This window comes from Dipteris shenzhenensis, chromosome 2, assembly GCF_047967505.1.
Source record: "Dipteris shenzhenensis isolate YYH24624 ecotype China chromosome 2, Dip_SZ_1.0, whole genome shotgun sequence".
Lineage (NCBI taxonomy): Eukaryota > Viridiplantae > Streptophyta > Polypodiopsida > Gleicheniales > Dipteridaceae > Dipteris > Dipteris shenzhenensis.
In genome coordinates this window covers 26,412,481-26,429,460 of record NC_141597.1, presented here as the reverse complement: position 1 = coordinate 26,429,460, position 16,980 = coordinate 26,412,481, and the positions used below count along the sequence as shown (strand labels likewise).

The following is a 16,980-nucleotide window of genomic DNA, read 5'->3' as shown; positions in this document are numbered from 1 at the left end:
CTCTAAGGACTTCTAGCCGAGATTTCTAGAGGGACGGTCCCCCCACCACTCATTGATAGTCAGGTGTGGTCTGATTATGCACACACGCTCTATGATGTCCCAAATCAACCAGTCCCTAACCTATCACATATGCCACGCCCCACGTCTTGCACCCTCTTTACTAAGGGCGCGTGAAGGATGCCGTAATAAAACTTCATAATGGCCGAGCGAAGGATCATGAGGGACTATGCACTGAGTTCATTCCATATGGGATTAACCTCCTAGCCTTGATCTTAGCCGCTATTTAATGAAGCTGTTTGCTGGGGGTTTCCACGCACATCGACCATCAGCACTATCTCACCCATTGACAAGGCAGGGGATCCCATGAACCCGGAGAACTACAGGACCATTATGATTGAACATGTCATGTCCAAGATTTATGCATCAGTACTTGATTTTGAGGTCAGCAGATTTGCGGAGTGTTGAGGACTCAGAGAAGCGGGCCAGGCCGGTTTCAGGCGAGATCATGGGACCGTGAACATATTCTCGCGCTCATGTGTATCATCGAGGAGGCGAGGGCACAGAAGCAGAGGGTTTATTGTTGCTTTGTGGATTTTCGCAAGGCATTTGACACCGTTTTGAGAGCCTGTCTCATACGACGCCTACAGGATTTGGGTTACGACCAGAAGATCATTTGGGCTGTCATGGCACTTTATGAGCGAGTTTCAGGCAGAGTGCGGACAGGATCTGGGTGGACAGACGAGATCATGAGCACTATTGGGATCAAACAAGGGTACCTATTATCACCTACCTTGTTTGGTCTCTACATCGACGAGCTCGAGATAGTGATGCAGGCACAGGGTGGGATAGGTTGCTCCCTCGTAGGCACACCGATCCGGATATTACTCTATGTAGATGACATGGCTCTCTTGTCCTCCTCAACAGAGGGGCTCCAGAGACACCTTGACGCACTACAGTCCTTTTGCGAGTCTCATGATTTGAAGGTCAACTTGGGTAAAACCAAGGTTATGATCTTCAATACATCTCGAGCCGTCATGCACGATGAGCATTTCACATTTGATGGGTCCCCTGTTAAGGTAGTTTCATCATACACATATCTTGGGGTCGTCTTTTCCGGACCCATCTTCACCATGAGACACGCGATGCATGCACGCCTGAGCAAAGAATATGCTGCATTGGCTAGGCTAGAGAGACAGTGCTTCCGCTCTCACTTTCAGGATCCATGGACCAAAGGGTTGCTTTTTGACTCCTTGGTCTGCCTAGCAGGGATGTATGACAGTCAATGTTGGGGGCCAGACTTGTCGGATACAGAGTGGGCTAAGGTGGAGCGGCTACAGGTTCTCATGTTATCACGGATGATCCGTGGTAAGCCACCTGACCCTCACCAGATCATTCGGGCGGAGTTTGGGTCACCCTCATTACAGCTAGATGCAGCATTTTAGGTCATTACGTATCTGTACCAAGTCAGGGAGTATGGGAATTACACATCCGAGCGTAGCAAGATACCATGGCTAGCACTTTTCTCTTCTATGGCACTTGCAGGAGGGGGGATAAGACGTGCTGGTATGCACGTACAGAGAGATGGTTTGCAGGACTAGGGCTCCACATGGACAGACTGCCTCTTTTCCAGTACAACATGGATGCTCCTTTCTCTCCCCTCCTATCATACGAGGTCAACCAGGTTATCCGTGAGAATCTACTACAGCTACACACATTCCGGACTTGGTTGGGCCCGAGTGATCTTCCAGTGAAGCTGGGCTTCTACAGAGTTCGCTTCTTACATATAACAGCGGAGGGTTTCATTGATCCACTAGGATACATGCAGATTCATCTACCTCCCTCGCTGAGGATCTATCTTGGGCAGTTCCGTGTCTCTTCACACAGACTTTGTATTAAGAGTGGCAGAGCAGAGTGGTTACCTAGGGAGAGGCGCATATGCACACTATGTGACATGCAGGAGGTTGAGACAGAGGAGCATTTCATCTTAAGGTGTCCTGTTTACTATGAGATCCGAGGGCGTTTCTACTACCTCTTCAAAGATAGTTATGGGGGTTTGGCCGGTTTCCTCTCCTACCCAGACCAACAATGTTTGGCTGGTTTCATTCATGAGGTGCTCAGACACTGCGATAGGATACTCCGAGCACAGAGACCAGAGCAGACTTCTTCTTCGACTGATACCTCTCAGAGCTCTATCACGGAGTTCTTTCAGCCAGATCACATAGACCCCCACACAACTCAAACAGAGGGTTGACTCACAAATCATACTTGGGGACATCCCCTCCTTGTTTAGGGTTGGAGCCCGCCGACCGACGGGGGTCATAGTGGCCCTGGTCAGACGCAGAGCTATGACTAGGAGACGTACCACGACTGCACCCTTGGGGGGGCGACAATGCTCTATTGCTGACCTCATGCCTCCACTTCCACAATTCCGAAGACTCTCATCGCCCCCCAAATCAAGATCTCTGGAATTTGCATCTCCTATAGCCTCCTGATCATGCGGGATAGTGTTGAAGGCCTTCTGAAAGTCTACCAAGCAAGCGTAGACTTTTTGGTGTCTCAAGCTCGCCTTCTCAATGATAGCCCTCAAATTGAAGATGTGGTCTAGGGTGGAGTGTTGTCTTTGAAAACTTGCATGACTGATAGCCCTCTGTCCATGGGCCTTTGTGTGGCCGTTGATCTCTCTCTCTAGTATTGAGTGATAAATCTTGGCCAAAGTGTGGCCAATCATGAGGGTACGGTAGTTCCCAATGTGCATGGGATCACCTGCTTTGTGTATCGGTACAATGGTGGTAGTGCTCCAAGCAGGTGGAAAGCTGTGGCATACTGCATGGTTGAACATCTGTGCTAGGATCAGAATCAAGACCTCCTGCCCAGGTGCAAAATGCTCACTTCGTAGCTGCTCATGGTCCTGTGCTCTTCGGTTATGAAGCCGATGGAGTGTAGCTTGTACGTTCTGTGCAGTGAACAACTGACAAGTAGTGGTTCTGGGCATAGAGATGATGTCCGGTGGTGCCTACATCATGACATCATAGAGAGAGCATGCATATGTGTGCCAAACCCCTGGATCTGTGATGGGAATAGGTGGATTCCCCTCCAATAGAAGCCCCCATCCAATGGTAGGCTCTCCCCCTCGGAATGATATGAACACCTCATCCATCCTATGCGTAAGGAAAGTCTGCCTCTAACGACGTGTTAATCGTTGGGAGATCCACTGCGCCTTAGATGACATCAAATGGCCTAGGGCTCGCTCATGTGTGAGGTGAGCTCTCATCTCTCTGCTCTCGTCATCGTCCTGTACCACTGAAAGCAAAGGGTTCACTAAGACCCTTGCTGAAAAGCTAAAGTGAATCAAGTGTCCAAATACTAGAGTAGCAAAAGAAATAACAGGGAAGTAGGATCTAGAAAGGTGTTGCTGGGATTTTTAGTATCTTTCATACATCACCTTTCTATATGACCTGGGGTTCTGTGGCTTGGTTATCTCTTACTGGCCCTCAGGTGTTTTTCGAGGGACATGATCCAGATGCAGCTTTCATTGTACAGCGACACTCAGTGGAGTCTTGTTCGCCACTGCCAGGAGAGTTACTTTTTTTAAAGTTTGGAGAGGATTTCCTTTCTTCTCTGAGTCTACCTCAGGGTTGAGATGGCATTTTCAGCCTCCGCCTTGGTTTTTTATTAGCTCATTTTGAGCTGTTTTTTCCTCATGCATTGCATGATGTACTCCTGCATTTGAGCTTGCTCTCACGGTTTTCATTCATACTTAATGAAGTAATTTTCTTGCAAAAAAAAAAAAAGAGAAGTATAATGTGCTCAAAGCTAGCACTCCTAGTACATGCTCAGGTTCCGTGTATCCAGGTAACCTAGTGGCTCTTTGATGAGATGTGAGGAGCTCTTTTCACCAAAAAAAAAGAAAGATGTGAGGAGCTCTCGTATCTGTGTTTGTCAAGCTGTCTCTCGACGAGAGAGAGAGAGAGAGAGAGAGAGAGATCAGCTAGAAGAAATGTATTTTAAACTACTATTGTGGTTAGAAATATGTTTTGTTGATGAGATGAGTATTTGATAGTCTAGATGCAGACTCGTGGCTTTTTTTCCTTATACTCTTTGCTACATTGATTCTGACATGTCTGAACTGTGAACCATCTTAATACATGCCTTTTTCTCCTTATACTCTTTGCTACATTGATTCTGACATGTCTGAACTGAGGACCATCTTAAGACATGCCTTTTTCTCCTTATACTCTTTTGCTACATTGATTCTGACATGTCTGAACTGAGGACCATCTTAATACATGCATCATTACTGCCTTTTGCAGGTTAAGCCAACTATTGTTAACAAACCACATGCGAAACCTTTGCAGCTGTACGACGGTTCAATCAAATTTGAAGATGTTGTTTTCTGGTGAGAGGCATGAATGATTTTTTGAATTCGGTCAGTGTATGTGTTGTATTCCTAATGCTATTCCTGAGAAGATGGTGTTTGTGAGCGAAAACCTTCTTCCTGTCAGTACAAGTTTGATTGTAAACCTTCTTAAACCCATTTGTAGTTTTTATGTAGTTTTTAGATGCATGTCTGCAGAGTATAACCTTTTATTGCTTGGTCTGTTTGTCCTTTGATTGTTCTCTATTCTTTGGAAATCTGTTCAATCATTTTGAGTGTACAACATGATTAATGTAGGAGTTTTTTTATAGACATTGTAAGAGGCTAGGGACACATTTTTTATAAAAAAAGTTGAGACTTAGTCCAAATAGTATCAATGATCCTTCAGGCTGAAGATGACATGCTTCCATTAAAGGGGATGGCTTTGTGCGTTCTCACTATATTTAAAAAAAGGTGCCGTCAGGTCGAAATTGATTGGCTTAAGGAATGGAGTATTGAATGCATACGGTCTCCCATAACGTGTCCTTTGGCAATGGCACATGCACTGTCGGGAAGGAGGCATTGCGTCCTATGCCTCTATCTAGAAGACTCGCTGACCTTGGATCCTGGAAGATGCAGAGGCCACGGTTGATGGAGAAGGCGTGACCCCTCTCCCTCAGCCGTGCAGCCATCCCCCAAGTGGAGTCCTGCTGCCTAGCTACAATTTGGAGCGCTCCCAGCCAAATCCTCTTTTCTATGGGCCAGCTCCAAAGACAATGTGGGCGTCTCCATATCTCTATCCACGCAATCGTGGCATCTACATCAATGCGCATCTGCTCCAGCCAAGGACCGATGGGCAAGCCTTCGTGGGCCATGATCTAGAAGGAATAAATCTTTCGTGGACTGCGGGCTGGTCCCTAAGCGTTACCGAAATTGGGATATAACATCTTGGGGAACATGCTGCTCAACCCAGTGTCCTTGTCTCAAGGGACACTAAGCTGTTGCCTCTAGTTGAGTTGACGAGCAATGCGCGTCGTGTACGAGAAGGACAACAACTCTCTCCGAGTGCCCTGCTTGTGAAGGCCAAATTCACTCTTCTAGTTCCCATTGCACCTCACGAAGAGGCCGGCCGTCCCATAACCAAAGATGCCACTGCGACCCCCACTGGAACTGGGTCAGTGATCTGGGTCAGTGATCTATTCCCCATCTAGTTGGCCTACTATCTTGATCCTCTGTCACTCAAGCAAATCGAAGGCCCCATCCAACTCCGGGTCTTCATTTGCCTAGAGTTGTAGAAGGCCTCTGAGCCTCACCATTACTATTTGGAACTGGGTCAGTGGTCTAGTCCATGTAGAGCGGCCAAATACCTTGATCCTTTGCCACTCAAGCAACTTCTGGACTCCATCTATCTCGGGCTCTAGAAGGACTCCGAGCCCCACTCCGTACGGTTTGGAATGGAAGGATATGAGGAATCTATGAAAAAATTGGATCCTCAGGCTAGAAGTGGGGGGGTTTGCATATCAGTAGATCAGTTTCTCACTCGTATGTGTTTGATTGGGGAGAGCTTATTGGTGGGGTGGTGGTTGGAATCGGCCTATGGGAAGGATAGATCGGGATTCTAAACATTTATGTCTTTGTAGAGGCAACTTACAGAGAGCCTCCCAAATGTAGACTCTTGGATTGTTGGAGGAGACTTCAACAATCTAGAGTTTAAGGAGGATAAGCAGGGTGGAGCCGCCTTCATGGCGATGCCCTCTACCGAGCGGAGTATTTGGCAATATTTCATCTTCGTGATCTTTTGGTGGTGACTCTTGGAGGGAGGCGGAGTTCTCCAAACTTCCCGATAGTCTTCGCTACTGTATCGGTCAGTGGCCGACAAGACATGCCCAATCATAATGGTCATGTAGTTTTCTGCGGGCTCATGGGATCTCTTGCCTTGCTAATGGGAGTGATTGTCTTAAGGTTCAGGTGAGCGAAACAGGTGCAAACCGCTTCATTAAAAAGCTTTGCTAGCATTGGGGGCATAGTGCTTTAGTCCATCTGCAATGTATTCAATGCATAGTCCCTCATGATCTTTTGCTCGGTGGTTATGGAGCTTCAAAGGTGTGTGTTTGATGCCACTGGCAGTGAAAAGTGTGTAAGGAGTGGGACGGCTCGGGTAACTATGAGAGATAAGGTGATGGCTGGTGAGGAGTGCAGTATGGTGTGTGCGCATAAGGGTGCTAGAGTGTGGTGTCTGTCAGAGGAGAGGGGGCTTGTCGCTCAAGAAACTTCCACCAGAAGTCCTTAGAGTTCTTACTAAACAGAATCTTTTGCTCGTTCTGGCGAATGAAAACCTGCTTCTTCAGGCAGACTAGGCAATAATGCTCGCGTACCATTTCTGCCTCACTAGGAAGGTGATGCCTAGTCAATCTCCGCTATAATGGTTTGGGATCCTCAAGGCCGTGAACATTTTGTCTCTGCGGCATGTGCAAGTGGGGGCAACTTTGTGAAGGAAAACCACTCTCCCACTATACTTGCCACGGTCTGAGCAAGAGGTTGGGTCTCTCCGGACACCAGTCTGATAAGGCCTTTGAAAGGGAGGGGCTGTTGCCTCCTCTTTTTGAGCAACGTAGCTGGTCTTCTAGAGAGGAGAAGAGATCTTGGAGAGCGGCCATACTTAGGTAGATGCCAGTGATCCTTTCCTCTCACATGGAAAATGAGCTCCTCCCAAGCCGCCTGCTCTCTTCTCTAAGTAGGTCTACTCCCCTCCTGTCGCCTGTAGTCTCTAACATATTGAAGTCACCTTTAATACAGCAATGATCAGCTACTGGAAAAGTTTTACGGATGATGGTCCAAAAGTTTGTCCTATGTGTTGCTTCATTAGGGGCATAAATGGACAAAAGTCCTACGAAAACCTCAGCAACCTCACTAGTCCTATGTGTTGCTTCATTAGGGGCATAAATGGGCAAAAGTCCTACGAAAACCTCAGCAACCTCACTATAACTTAGAGTAGGATGCCCCAATCCTATATAGCATGTGTCCAAGGCTCTGCAGGTGCAAATGCAAGCTCCTCCCTGCGGTGCTCCCTCTCCTACCATGAGAGCTCAGAAGGTCCCACTCTGTCCTCGAATACTCTTCCCAAACCTAGCTGTATGAGACTTTGAAAGATGGTATTTCTGCAAGAATTAAAAGTTAACTTCCCCGCCGATCAAAACTTTGTGAAGCTCCTACTTGATGATGCTTCTTCATTGGCGAAAATCAGCACTGCTTGGTCCCAAGATTCCAAGAAACAATCCTCATGGATGGGAGTGAGTTTAGCAAATCTGCTTGGCTCTGGGGCCACCTCTTGCACCCGCTATCCGCAACCATAAGCAACCCCCAAGCCTCTGTTGGCGTAGGGTCCTAGGGTGGTGTGGTTAAATGGAAGGACCCATCGCCAGATAAGGCCTCTCTCCATTTGATATGTTAGCATCCTCACCGTCCCATCTATGTCGTATCTAGGAGTCTGAACTGAGTCCCTCTTGCCATGTGGGCTCTCGTTGCATCCCTCCTTAGAAGCCTCCCACCACTGAGGAGTGTCCATGACAAAAGATCTAGCTATGTTGAGGGATAAGCCTCATCTTGAATGTGCATCTGTTGTTCCCTAGGGCTCACTCTTGTGAGTCTGAGCCTCTTTCTTGTTCTGAACTAACTGGCCGACCATATTTTATGCCTTTGCCTCAGTAGTTTGCTGCATAAGACACCTCTCCATGCGAACACTCGTGTGTTGAGTCTGTCGACATATCCTCTTTGCCTTTCTCCGCGAGGATCTCTTACAGCTACACACATTCCGGACTTCCAGTGAAGCTCAGCTTTTACAGGGATCAGTGCTTGCATATCACAGAGGAGGGGCTCATTGACCCACCAGGATACACACAGATCCACTTACCCCACTCACTGAGGATCTCTATTGGGCAGTTGTAGGTCTCTTCACATAGATTTGTATCGAGAGCGGTAGAGCAGAGGGCCTACCTAGGGGGAGGTGCATATGCACATTGTGTGACGTACAGGAGGTTGAGAGGGAGGAGCATTTCATCTTTAGGTGTCCTGTTTACTATGGGATCCGAGGGCGTTTCTACTACCTCTTCAGAGATAGCTCTAGGGTTTTGTCCCGGTTCCTCTCCTATCTAGACCAGAGATGCTTGGCGGCTTTCATTCATGAGGCATTCTGGCACCGCGAGAGACTACTTCGATCACGGAAACAAGAGCAGACTTCTTCCTTAGCAGATCCCTCTTAGAGCTCCATCACGGAGTTCTTCCTACCAGATCACATAAACCCTCACACGACGAAAACTCGACATGATCGTGACCTAGAGCCAGTGACTCGACAGCTTAGATAGTGGATCGACGCGCAGATTACACTTGGGGATATCCCCTCCCTGTTCAGAGTCGGAGCTCGGCCGACATGGGTTACTGTAGCCCTTGTTAGGTGCAGAGTTATGACCAGGCGACGTCACAGGGCCACACTCGTGAGCGGTCGGCAGCACTCTATTGCTGCATTCATGCCTCCATTGCCTCATCCCCCCGATGCTTTGATAATGTTGACGATGTTGGTGATGATGATGATGAGAAGATTAATATGTAGTTGACCATTGACATGACTATGTTATACTTAGTACTTAGTACTACTATTTTGCATTGTTTGCATTCTGCATTGGTGTGGATGCTCGTTTTAGTAGCTCCACCCTCATAGTTCATTTGTACCAGGATTTTCACAGTTGGGAAGCAAAATGAAGGGTGGTAGGTACCCCACTCTGGTAAAACGTGTGACTACTCGGATGAAAGGACTAGAGGGCTGATCCTCTCTAACCGCATCTACAAAAGTGCTGTCCGTCTTGACCACATGGCTGAAGCTCTGCCCTATCTCATGGATGTGCGAGAAATACCTTAAATGAAGGCCATGAAATGATAGGTTGGCCAACCTATCATTTCTTGGGCCAACCTTTGAATGAACCCTAGGAAATGATAGGTTGGGCACCGGGCCAGCCATCAAAGCTGAGAAAGAAAGAAAGAAAGAAAGAAAGATATATTAACGTCCACGGGAGGCCTTGCGGGCCTATGGGACAAAGTACGGAATCAAGTAGCTGATACAGACCACTCTGGGCCGAGGCAAAGGGCTCACTAAGGCCCTTGCTGAGTACTAAAATGCTATGCTAGTACAAAATAGCAAAAAAATAGCAAAATAGCATGAGAGTGGAATGAAGATATACCTGCAAGTTCGCTGCTCTCTGGGTATGTGTGCAGATCTCCCTGTCTCGATCCTCAGCTGATGGGACGAAACCTGCATGTGTCCGATGGCAATCCTCAGTGCATGTGAGACTCTTCTGTCCTCGAGATACAGAGGTCTGATGATGAGCCCATCTTCTAATACTCTCAGAAAGTGGTCATAGTAGAGCTGGGTCTTGGTGGGAAACTCCTGGTTTCCCCCCCAAGTGCGAGATGTGTGGAGCTGGTGGAGATCTAACCGTATGATGCAGTTAATCTCATCTCGTGGGATTGACTTGGGCGGTGCATCCATGCTATACTCAAACGGGGGAAGCCAATCCATCTGAATGCCGTGATTGGCAAACCATGCAGTGATGCGGGCAAACCATGCTGTACCTACCCCACTCTCAGATAGTGGTATGGAGGACTGTAGCGCCAAATTCGGAAGACTCTCGCGAGGTAGGTCCCAAACTCTGTGGAGGAAAGTCACTGTCTGAAAAATGGCATCAACCTGGAGAGGGGTCATGGCAAACTTTGCCTGTATTATCTGATGGGGGACTGAGGGCTTACTCCGAATGATCCTGGAGCCCATAATCACCTGTAGCCGCTCGAATCTCTTCCATTCTGCTGCTGAAATATCACCCCCCCAAAAAGGTGCCACATACATGGCGGTAGGCCTCACTAGAGTGTCAAAAAGCCAACACTTCGTCGGTGGATCCTGGAACTGCGCCTAGAAGCACTGTCACTCTAGTTGGCGGGCCAAGGCACCATGCCCTCGTGTGAGTCGTGCTCTGGCTGCGTGGGTCATCGTGAAAACTGGTCCTGTGAAAACTGCACCCAAGTATGTGTAGGACTGCACAATCTCCACTGGCTGACTCTGGTATGTAAAGCTATGTCGGTGAAGCACTGTGTAAGAGGTATTGAAAATCATGACCTTGGTCTTCCCAAGGTTAACCATCAGGTCTCTCTCTTTGCAAAGCACCTCTAGGTCATCTAGATGTCTCTGTAGTGCCTTTGTCGAAGATGATAGGAGGACTATGTCATCCGCATATAGTAGGATCTGTATCATCAAGTCTGCTAGTGGTGCTCCCTCGCCTCCTAGGTGGTCTATGAAAGATGTAATCTCATCAATGTAGAGCCCGAAGAGAGTTGGTGAGAGAGGGCATCCCTGCTTTACTCCGATCATGCTCTCAACCCAGTTTGATAGGCCTCCTGGGACACGAACTCTCCCTCTAATTGACTCGTATAGGCTCACCACTCCCTAGATCAGAACCTCTGGAATCTGCATAACCTGTAGTCTCCTGATCATGCGGGATAATGTCGAAGGCCTTCCGAAAGTCTACAAAACAAGTGTAGACTTTCTGGCGTCTCAACATCGCCTCCTCAATGATAGCCCTCAAGGTGAAGATGTGGTCTAGAGTGGAGTGTTGTCTCTGGAAACCTGCCTGCCGTAGAGCACGCTGCCCATGTGCCTGTGTATGGCTGCTGATCTCCCTCTCTAGTATCGATCCATAGATTTTGCCAGCGTGTGGCCAATCATGAGAGTGTGATAGTTCCTAGTATCCATGGGGTCGCTTGCCTTGTGTATCGTTACTATGGTGGTGGTACTCCATGAGGGTGGGAAACCGTGACATATGGTGTGGTTGAACATTTGTGCTAGTACCGGAGCCAAAACCACCTATCCATGATCAAAGTGCTCCGTCCGTAGTCCCTCATGGTCTTGTGCTCTCCGGTTGTGAAGCCGGCTGAGTGCAGCCCGCACATTCTGTGCAGTGAACAAGTGGCTTTTCTGTGAACATTCTGTGCAGTGAACAAGTTTTCTGAATTGAATGCGATATCATCTTTTCCCAAGAGGTAAAACTCCAGTGATGCGGGCAGTGGAGCCTGCCAAAGCTGCTTGAAGATCTTTAAAAAGACCTGGAGCTAGCCGATCACTGATCAAGCAACACACCAAAGAAGAAGCCTCCATGGTAGAACTGTCTCTCGAATGGATAGTAGGGTTGTGGGGGAGAGAAGAATACCGAAAAATGAACCAGCTGGGTGGGGTTGAGCGGTTGCAATGGAGTTCTTGGGCTGGCCGCTGATGTAGACCTTGGTTGGTCTTGTTCTCTTTCCCTTGCAAATAATCGGTACCTGCTGGGGGCGTAGTCGAAGAAGAGGGAAAGCCTGTCATGATGGGAATGGTGGTGCGAGTAGTCGTCACCAGTGGAGGCATTTGCCAAACGTATTGCTATGGCTAGGAGGTGAGCATCAAATCAGCTTCCCTGGCCATCTGTCAGCGAACGGATATCCACTCCTTAAGATAAAAACAACAGCACCAGACCAGCTGGGGAAGAGAGGCAGCCTATTTGCTAACAAATTGCCACGAGCTGCTGCAGTTAAGAAAATACCTAGAATCTCTGTAAACCAAGCTGCTCTTATGGGTGACCAGCAATCCACGAACTGCATGCAGCAAGAAAATGACCACGAATCAAAGAGGCAAGGGCCCTGTCTATAGGCGAAGCTATGAAGCCCATGGTAAACGAAGCCAAGGCAACTTGCAAAGCCCAAAAACAACCACGAATCTGCCTAGTATGTGTGGTCGAACAGAGGGGGCCTGTTTGCGCGACTTATGCAGCAATAAAAATTGACCTCTTTTGTGCAGGAAATGTCCACGAATGGATGCAGCCTGCAAAATGAACTGTTCACTGTCTCTCTGCTCACCCCTGCCTTGCCTTCCTCTCAGCTCGTTTCTTGTGAGCACCCTGAATGGTCGTTTCGTTTTGTTGATTTCTAGCAGTTGTACAAGGTATGGGGCTTCAACTTTGTCATTTTTCATCTCCAATCAGTTCATGAGCAAGGTGTAGGAGGTATGACAGATTATGTCATACTGATTTCTAGCATCTCATACAAGATTTGGGGCTCCAACCTCATCGTTTTTCATCTCCAATCAGTTCATGAGCAAGCGATAGCAGATTTATGACAAATTTCGTCACAAAACATAAATAGCATAGTCTAACCAAACTGCTGATTTGTCAAGAATTAATGTTTTCTCTTGTCAATCTGCAATTCTGAGATGTGATTTTCATGTAGAGAGGGGGAGTAAGGTCTGTTACAAAATGAATTGCCTTGTTGTTACTAAGCAAATTTTCTACCTGCGATTTGCTGTAGCAAATTCAAAAAAGCAATTCTCAGTTTAACACACCAGAGTCTTTAATGTTTGGAAAAGCAGGTATGTGGAAGGCCGCCCAATTTTAATGGGCACCTCCTTTGAAGTACCTGGTGGAAAGAGTGTCGCCATCGTGGGTACCAGTGGTAGTGGTGAGTGCTTTTTGTAAACTTTGTGTGTGTGCGCACCTGCACACACATGTGTTTAATGTTGTGGAGCAATTTCCTAGCTCTATTTTCAGTGATTGTCAGATTTGTTTTTTGAGTGTTTTTACATTAATAGGGCAGGAAAAGGTATACAGAAGTAATTCACACAACATAGGTTGGTGGACTGAAGGTTGACATTCTAGTCTCTTTACTTGCTTGTTGCATTGAGCTGCATAAATTGAATCTTTGTTTATTTCTGCTACACTTATCTTTAAGATTGTGTAGCGCCCGCCATGTCTAAATGAAGTGCATGTAAGATGCATATCCTATCAGGAGTGGTAGAAAGACACAAGTGAATAAGTGCTTTTGAGTCTCAGAACCACAGCTTCTTAACAGAATTATGAGTGTAGCCTTGAAGGGAAGGTGGGTGCATTATAGTGATAGTAGTCAAGCCTTTGAATTTGACTAATTTCTTGATATTTATGCCTTTTCCTCATACTGTGTGCTGAAAGAAAGAAAAGAAAGAAACTGTGCATAATATTTATGCCTTTTATTATGTCTTCGAAAGACCAAAGGTCTATGAGACTGAAAAAAAACCAGATACAATGAAAGCTAAGGATAGGGCCACTAAATGGGCATCCCTGCCCAAGATTGATGTCTGTATCGAGAAAATGTAATACATCGTGTTCTTGCTGTGACAGAAACTCAAAAGGGAAAAACACCAATGAGGAATCTCTCTAGCTGCCTACCAAATGGTCAGCTTTCCATAACACCACCGAACGGACGAGAGGAGCTCGTTTGGTAGTGGCTTGAGATCTCGTGAGCGCTGGAGTCAAGCAAGAAAGTTAGTGATAGGTTGCTGCTGGCGCTTGGTTGTCCAGGTCCATCCCTCTTCCATTGTAGTCTTCGTGATGTGGCCTGCTATCTAACAAGTGCTATCTTCACTTCATTGGTCTATCTCCCTACATCAAAGAGAGAGGGTTTGTCTGCAATCCTTGTTGAGTGTCCAATCGGGGTCAGGTCTGTTGAGTTGTGCCCTCTGGCTCTCTATTACTTTTGGTCGCCTGTTGTCCCTAGCTCAGGTTACCATAGAAAAATATGTGATCGTGCTCAGACTGGGCTCAGACGGTGCCTCATATGCTCTCCTCTATGCTCGTATAAGCTGGTCTCTATGTCTTGGGGCCTGGCTATCCATGGATCTCATAGTAAGCAAGACATTTGAATGCATACCGATCCTGTGTCTTGGTTTACTGCATATCACATAAAGAGCAGTCACCTGGGATGCCCTCTGCCCTTGTGTGAAGATACTTGGAACTGATCAATTGAGATCCTTAGTGCATGTGGAAGTCAAATCTGGGTGTAGCCCAGTGGTTCCCCTGAGATCCGTAAGCAGTGATCTCTGTAGAAGACGAGTTTCAGTGAAAGCTGAGTAGGTGATAACCAGGTCCTATACATGTGGAACTGCAAGAGATCCTCTTTGATGACCCGGCTCACCTCCTGACAGGCAAGCGGAATGGATGGAGCCTCAAGGCTATACTGAAAGGGTGGCAATCTTTCCATCTGTAGTCCCAAGCCTGGAAACCATCTACGTGTCAGAAAATACCAACTCCTCTGATTCCCCTTCACCTCCAACGCCATAGATGAAGTTAGGGCTAGCCATGGAAATCTGCATCATCTAGATGGCGTGGCACCAAAGTTCCTGACCCTATGGAGATCGATGACCATCTGGAAGACTGCATCAAGCTATTGAGGGGTAGTCCGACATACTACTAGTATTATATGATGCAGGATTGATGGCTTGCTACGGACCATCTGACCGAGAAGGAGAACTTGAAGTCTCTCTATGGGGACCAATTTGGCTCCGATCAGTCTTTCCCCCCAGAGGGGGCCACTGTCCTCCCCGCTTAACAGACCAGTAAATACAAAAGGAGAGACTTGGTTCTGGGATCTTTTGTTGCGCAAGTGTAGCTAGTGTAGCACGTCCCTTGCTCGAATTGGCCTGCATAGTTGGTCGCATCGTGCACATTAGTGCTGAAAAGAGAGCACCCAGCTATGTGTAGGAAGCGACAATCTCTACAAGAGCCCCAACTCTCTGTGTGTGGCCACTTGAGATGTGGTGAAGAGCATGACCTTGCATTTACCCAAGTTGACCTTCAAATCATGTGTATCGTAGAAAGGCTGGAGAGCATCTAGAGATCCTCAGCAAGGAGGAGAGTAGGACCATGTCATTTGCATATAATAAAATCGGGATCAAGGAGCAACTAACAGGGAACCTACACCTCCTAGAGTTGTGATGAAGGACTCAAGATCATCCATGTATAGGCCAAACAAGGTCGGTGATAGTGGACAATTTTTTTTGACTCCAATCGTGCTCTTGACCTACTTTGTCCATCTCGTCAAATTCTTGACTCTACCTGATGCTGGCTCATATAATGTCTTGACTACACCCTATATCAAGTACTCGTCTGAAAAGTTGGGCTTGTGGTACAATATCACAAGCTTTGCTATTGTAGTACAAAGTGTGACTAAGCAACAAGTAGTTGTTTGAAAAGTCGGGCTCCTCGTACGGCATATCCACAAAGCAACAATAAGCTCTTTGCTTCCGCACTCGGGCATGGTCTAGTGTAGCATGATTTGCTATACGTGCTCAGTAGGAAACCTTGCTATAGTTTTTTCTTTTTGACTATTAGAAAAGGCAAAACCTACTTGCCCCTTCGCTCTGAATCCCCCAAACTTTGCCTCTTGCATAACATGAGTGTCAAGTTCTACTGCATAAATCTTGGACATAACATGAGAGAGACCCAAAGAAAAGGGCTAAACATGTGTAAGTTTGAGGCAATTGTGTCATGCCTTTTCTTTAGGAAGTTGTACATATCATATAGATGGTAGTTGATTTTAAGCTTAACAATGAAAGAGAAGTAATGTAAAGAATGTATTTAGTTTTCTATGGTCCTCAAGGCTAGCTAGTGCATGTGAAATTTCACAAAACTTTTTTTGTGTTTAGATCATTTTGTGCTCCTGCTACCCTTCACCCAGCATGTATTAGTTTATGGTAATATCCCCCCCCCCAAAAAAAAAAAGAGAGATTTCTATTAAGCATGAAAAAAATCTTCGAGTGCAAAACTCAGTGGAGAAATACATCATGTGAAGCATGAGAAAATAAAACCAAAAGGCAAAATCAAGCTCTTATAACAGAGCGAGAAAACAACCAACATTGAGGCTGATAGTGCCACCTCAATCCTGTGGGGGCTTCCGAGAAGAATGGGGAGCCACTCCACTTCCTCCAGCAAATACTCCTCCTGGTAGAGGCTACTTGTGAAGACCCCTGCGAGTCCCCCAAATGGTACCAAAGTATGTACCGTGTCCGTTTACATACTAGCCAATGTGTGTCCAGGGTGGGCCTAGGAATGATCCAAATTCTCTGTACATCTGGTCTCCGAATATGCCGCACTGATATGCTCGTTACCAAGTGGTCTGTACAGAGAGCTAGGAACCTCGTCCAGAGAACATGACCCAACTAAATGTGGTTGAATCGAAAGCCCAAGAAGACTCATGTCTCTTGTAGAACACCTGAGGCCTTGAAATTGAGAACCAAGCTACTACCCCAGCTCATGAAGAAAAGAGAACCCATAAAGGTGCTCAATAGCCTAGCAATCCCCTTTTAAATGACCGTCACCCATCAACAGAAACAAAGTTCTAGGTGATATTCAGGACATGAAATACATCAGACAGGTATTTCTTTTTCCCATCCTGCATAGACAAAGAAATTTTACCAATCTGCACAATAGGATGTGCAGTATTATCACCAGTCTACACAAATCTTGGTCTTTCCATTTTCCTTGTATCATGCATCCATTCTGCATGACCTATCATGTGGTTTGATGCACCTGAGTCAACATACCACACATCATTGCTTTCTTCTGCACTTGTCACAGAATTGGTCATGTGTTGCACCATAAACAGATGCCCATTTCTATCATCACCCTATCTACTAGAAGATGCATAATTCGCTTGCTGCAATTTTCCAATAATGATGTCATTCTGCTTTTTATAGTAGTCTTTAGCCATATGACCCATTTTACCACAGTAGTAGCATTCTACATTGC

General features: G+C 46.6%; 1 protein-coding gene across 1 annotated transcript in view; it reads left to right on the top strand.

Annotated features, from left to right (window-relative positions):
• LOC147904554 (ABC transporter B family member 25, mitochondrial-like) overlaps window positions 1-16,980 on the top strand; it is a 202,333-nt gene that overhangs the window by 120,199 nt on the left and 65,154 nt on the right. Inside the window, exons 12-13 of the mRNA XM_087387273.1 lie at window positions 4,311-4,396; window positions 12,792-12,880. Of these exons, the coding sequence (XP_087243399.1) occupies window positions 4,311-4,396; window positions 12,792-12,880 (175 nt within the window). The remainder of the gene's footprint in view (window positions 1-4,310; window positions 4,397-12,791; window positions 12,881-16,980) is intronic.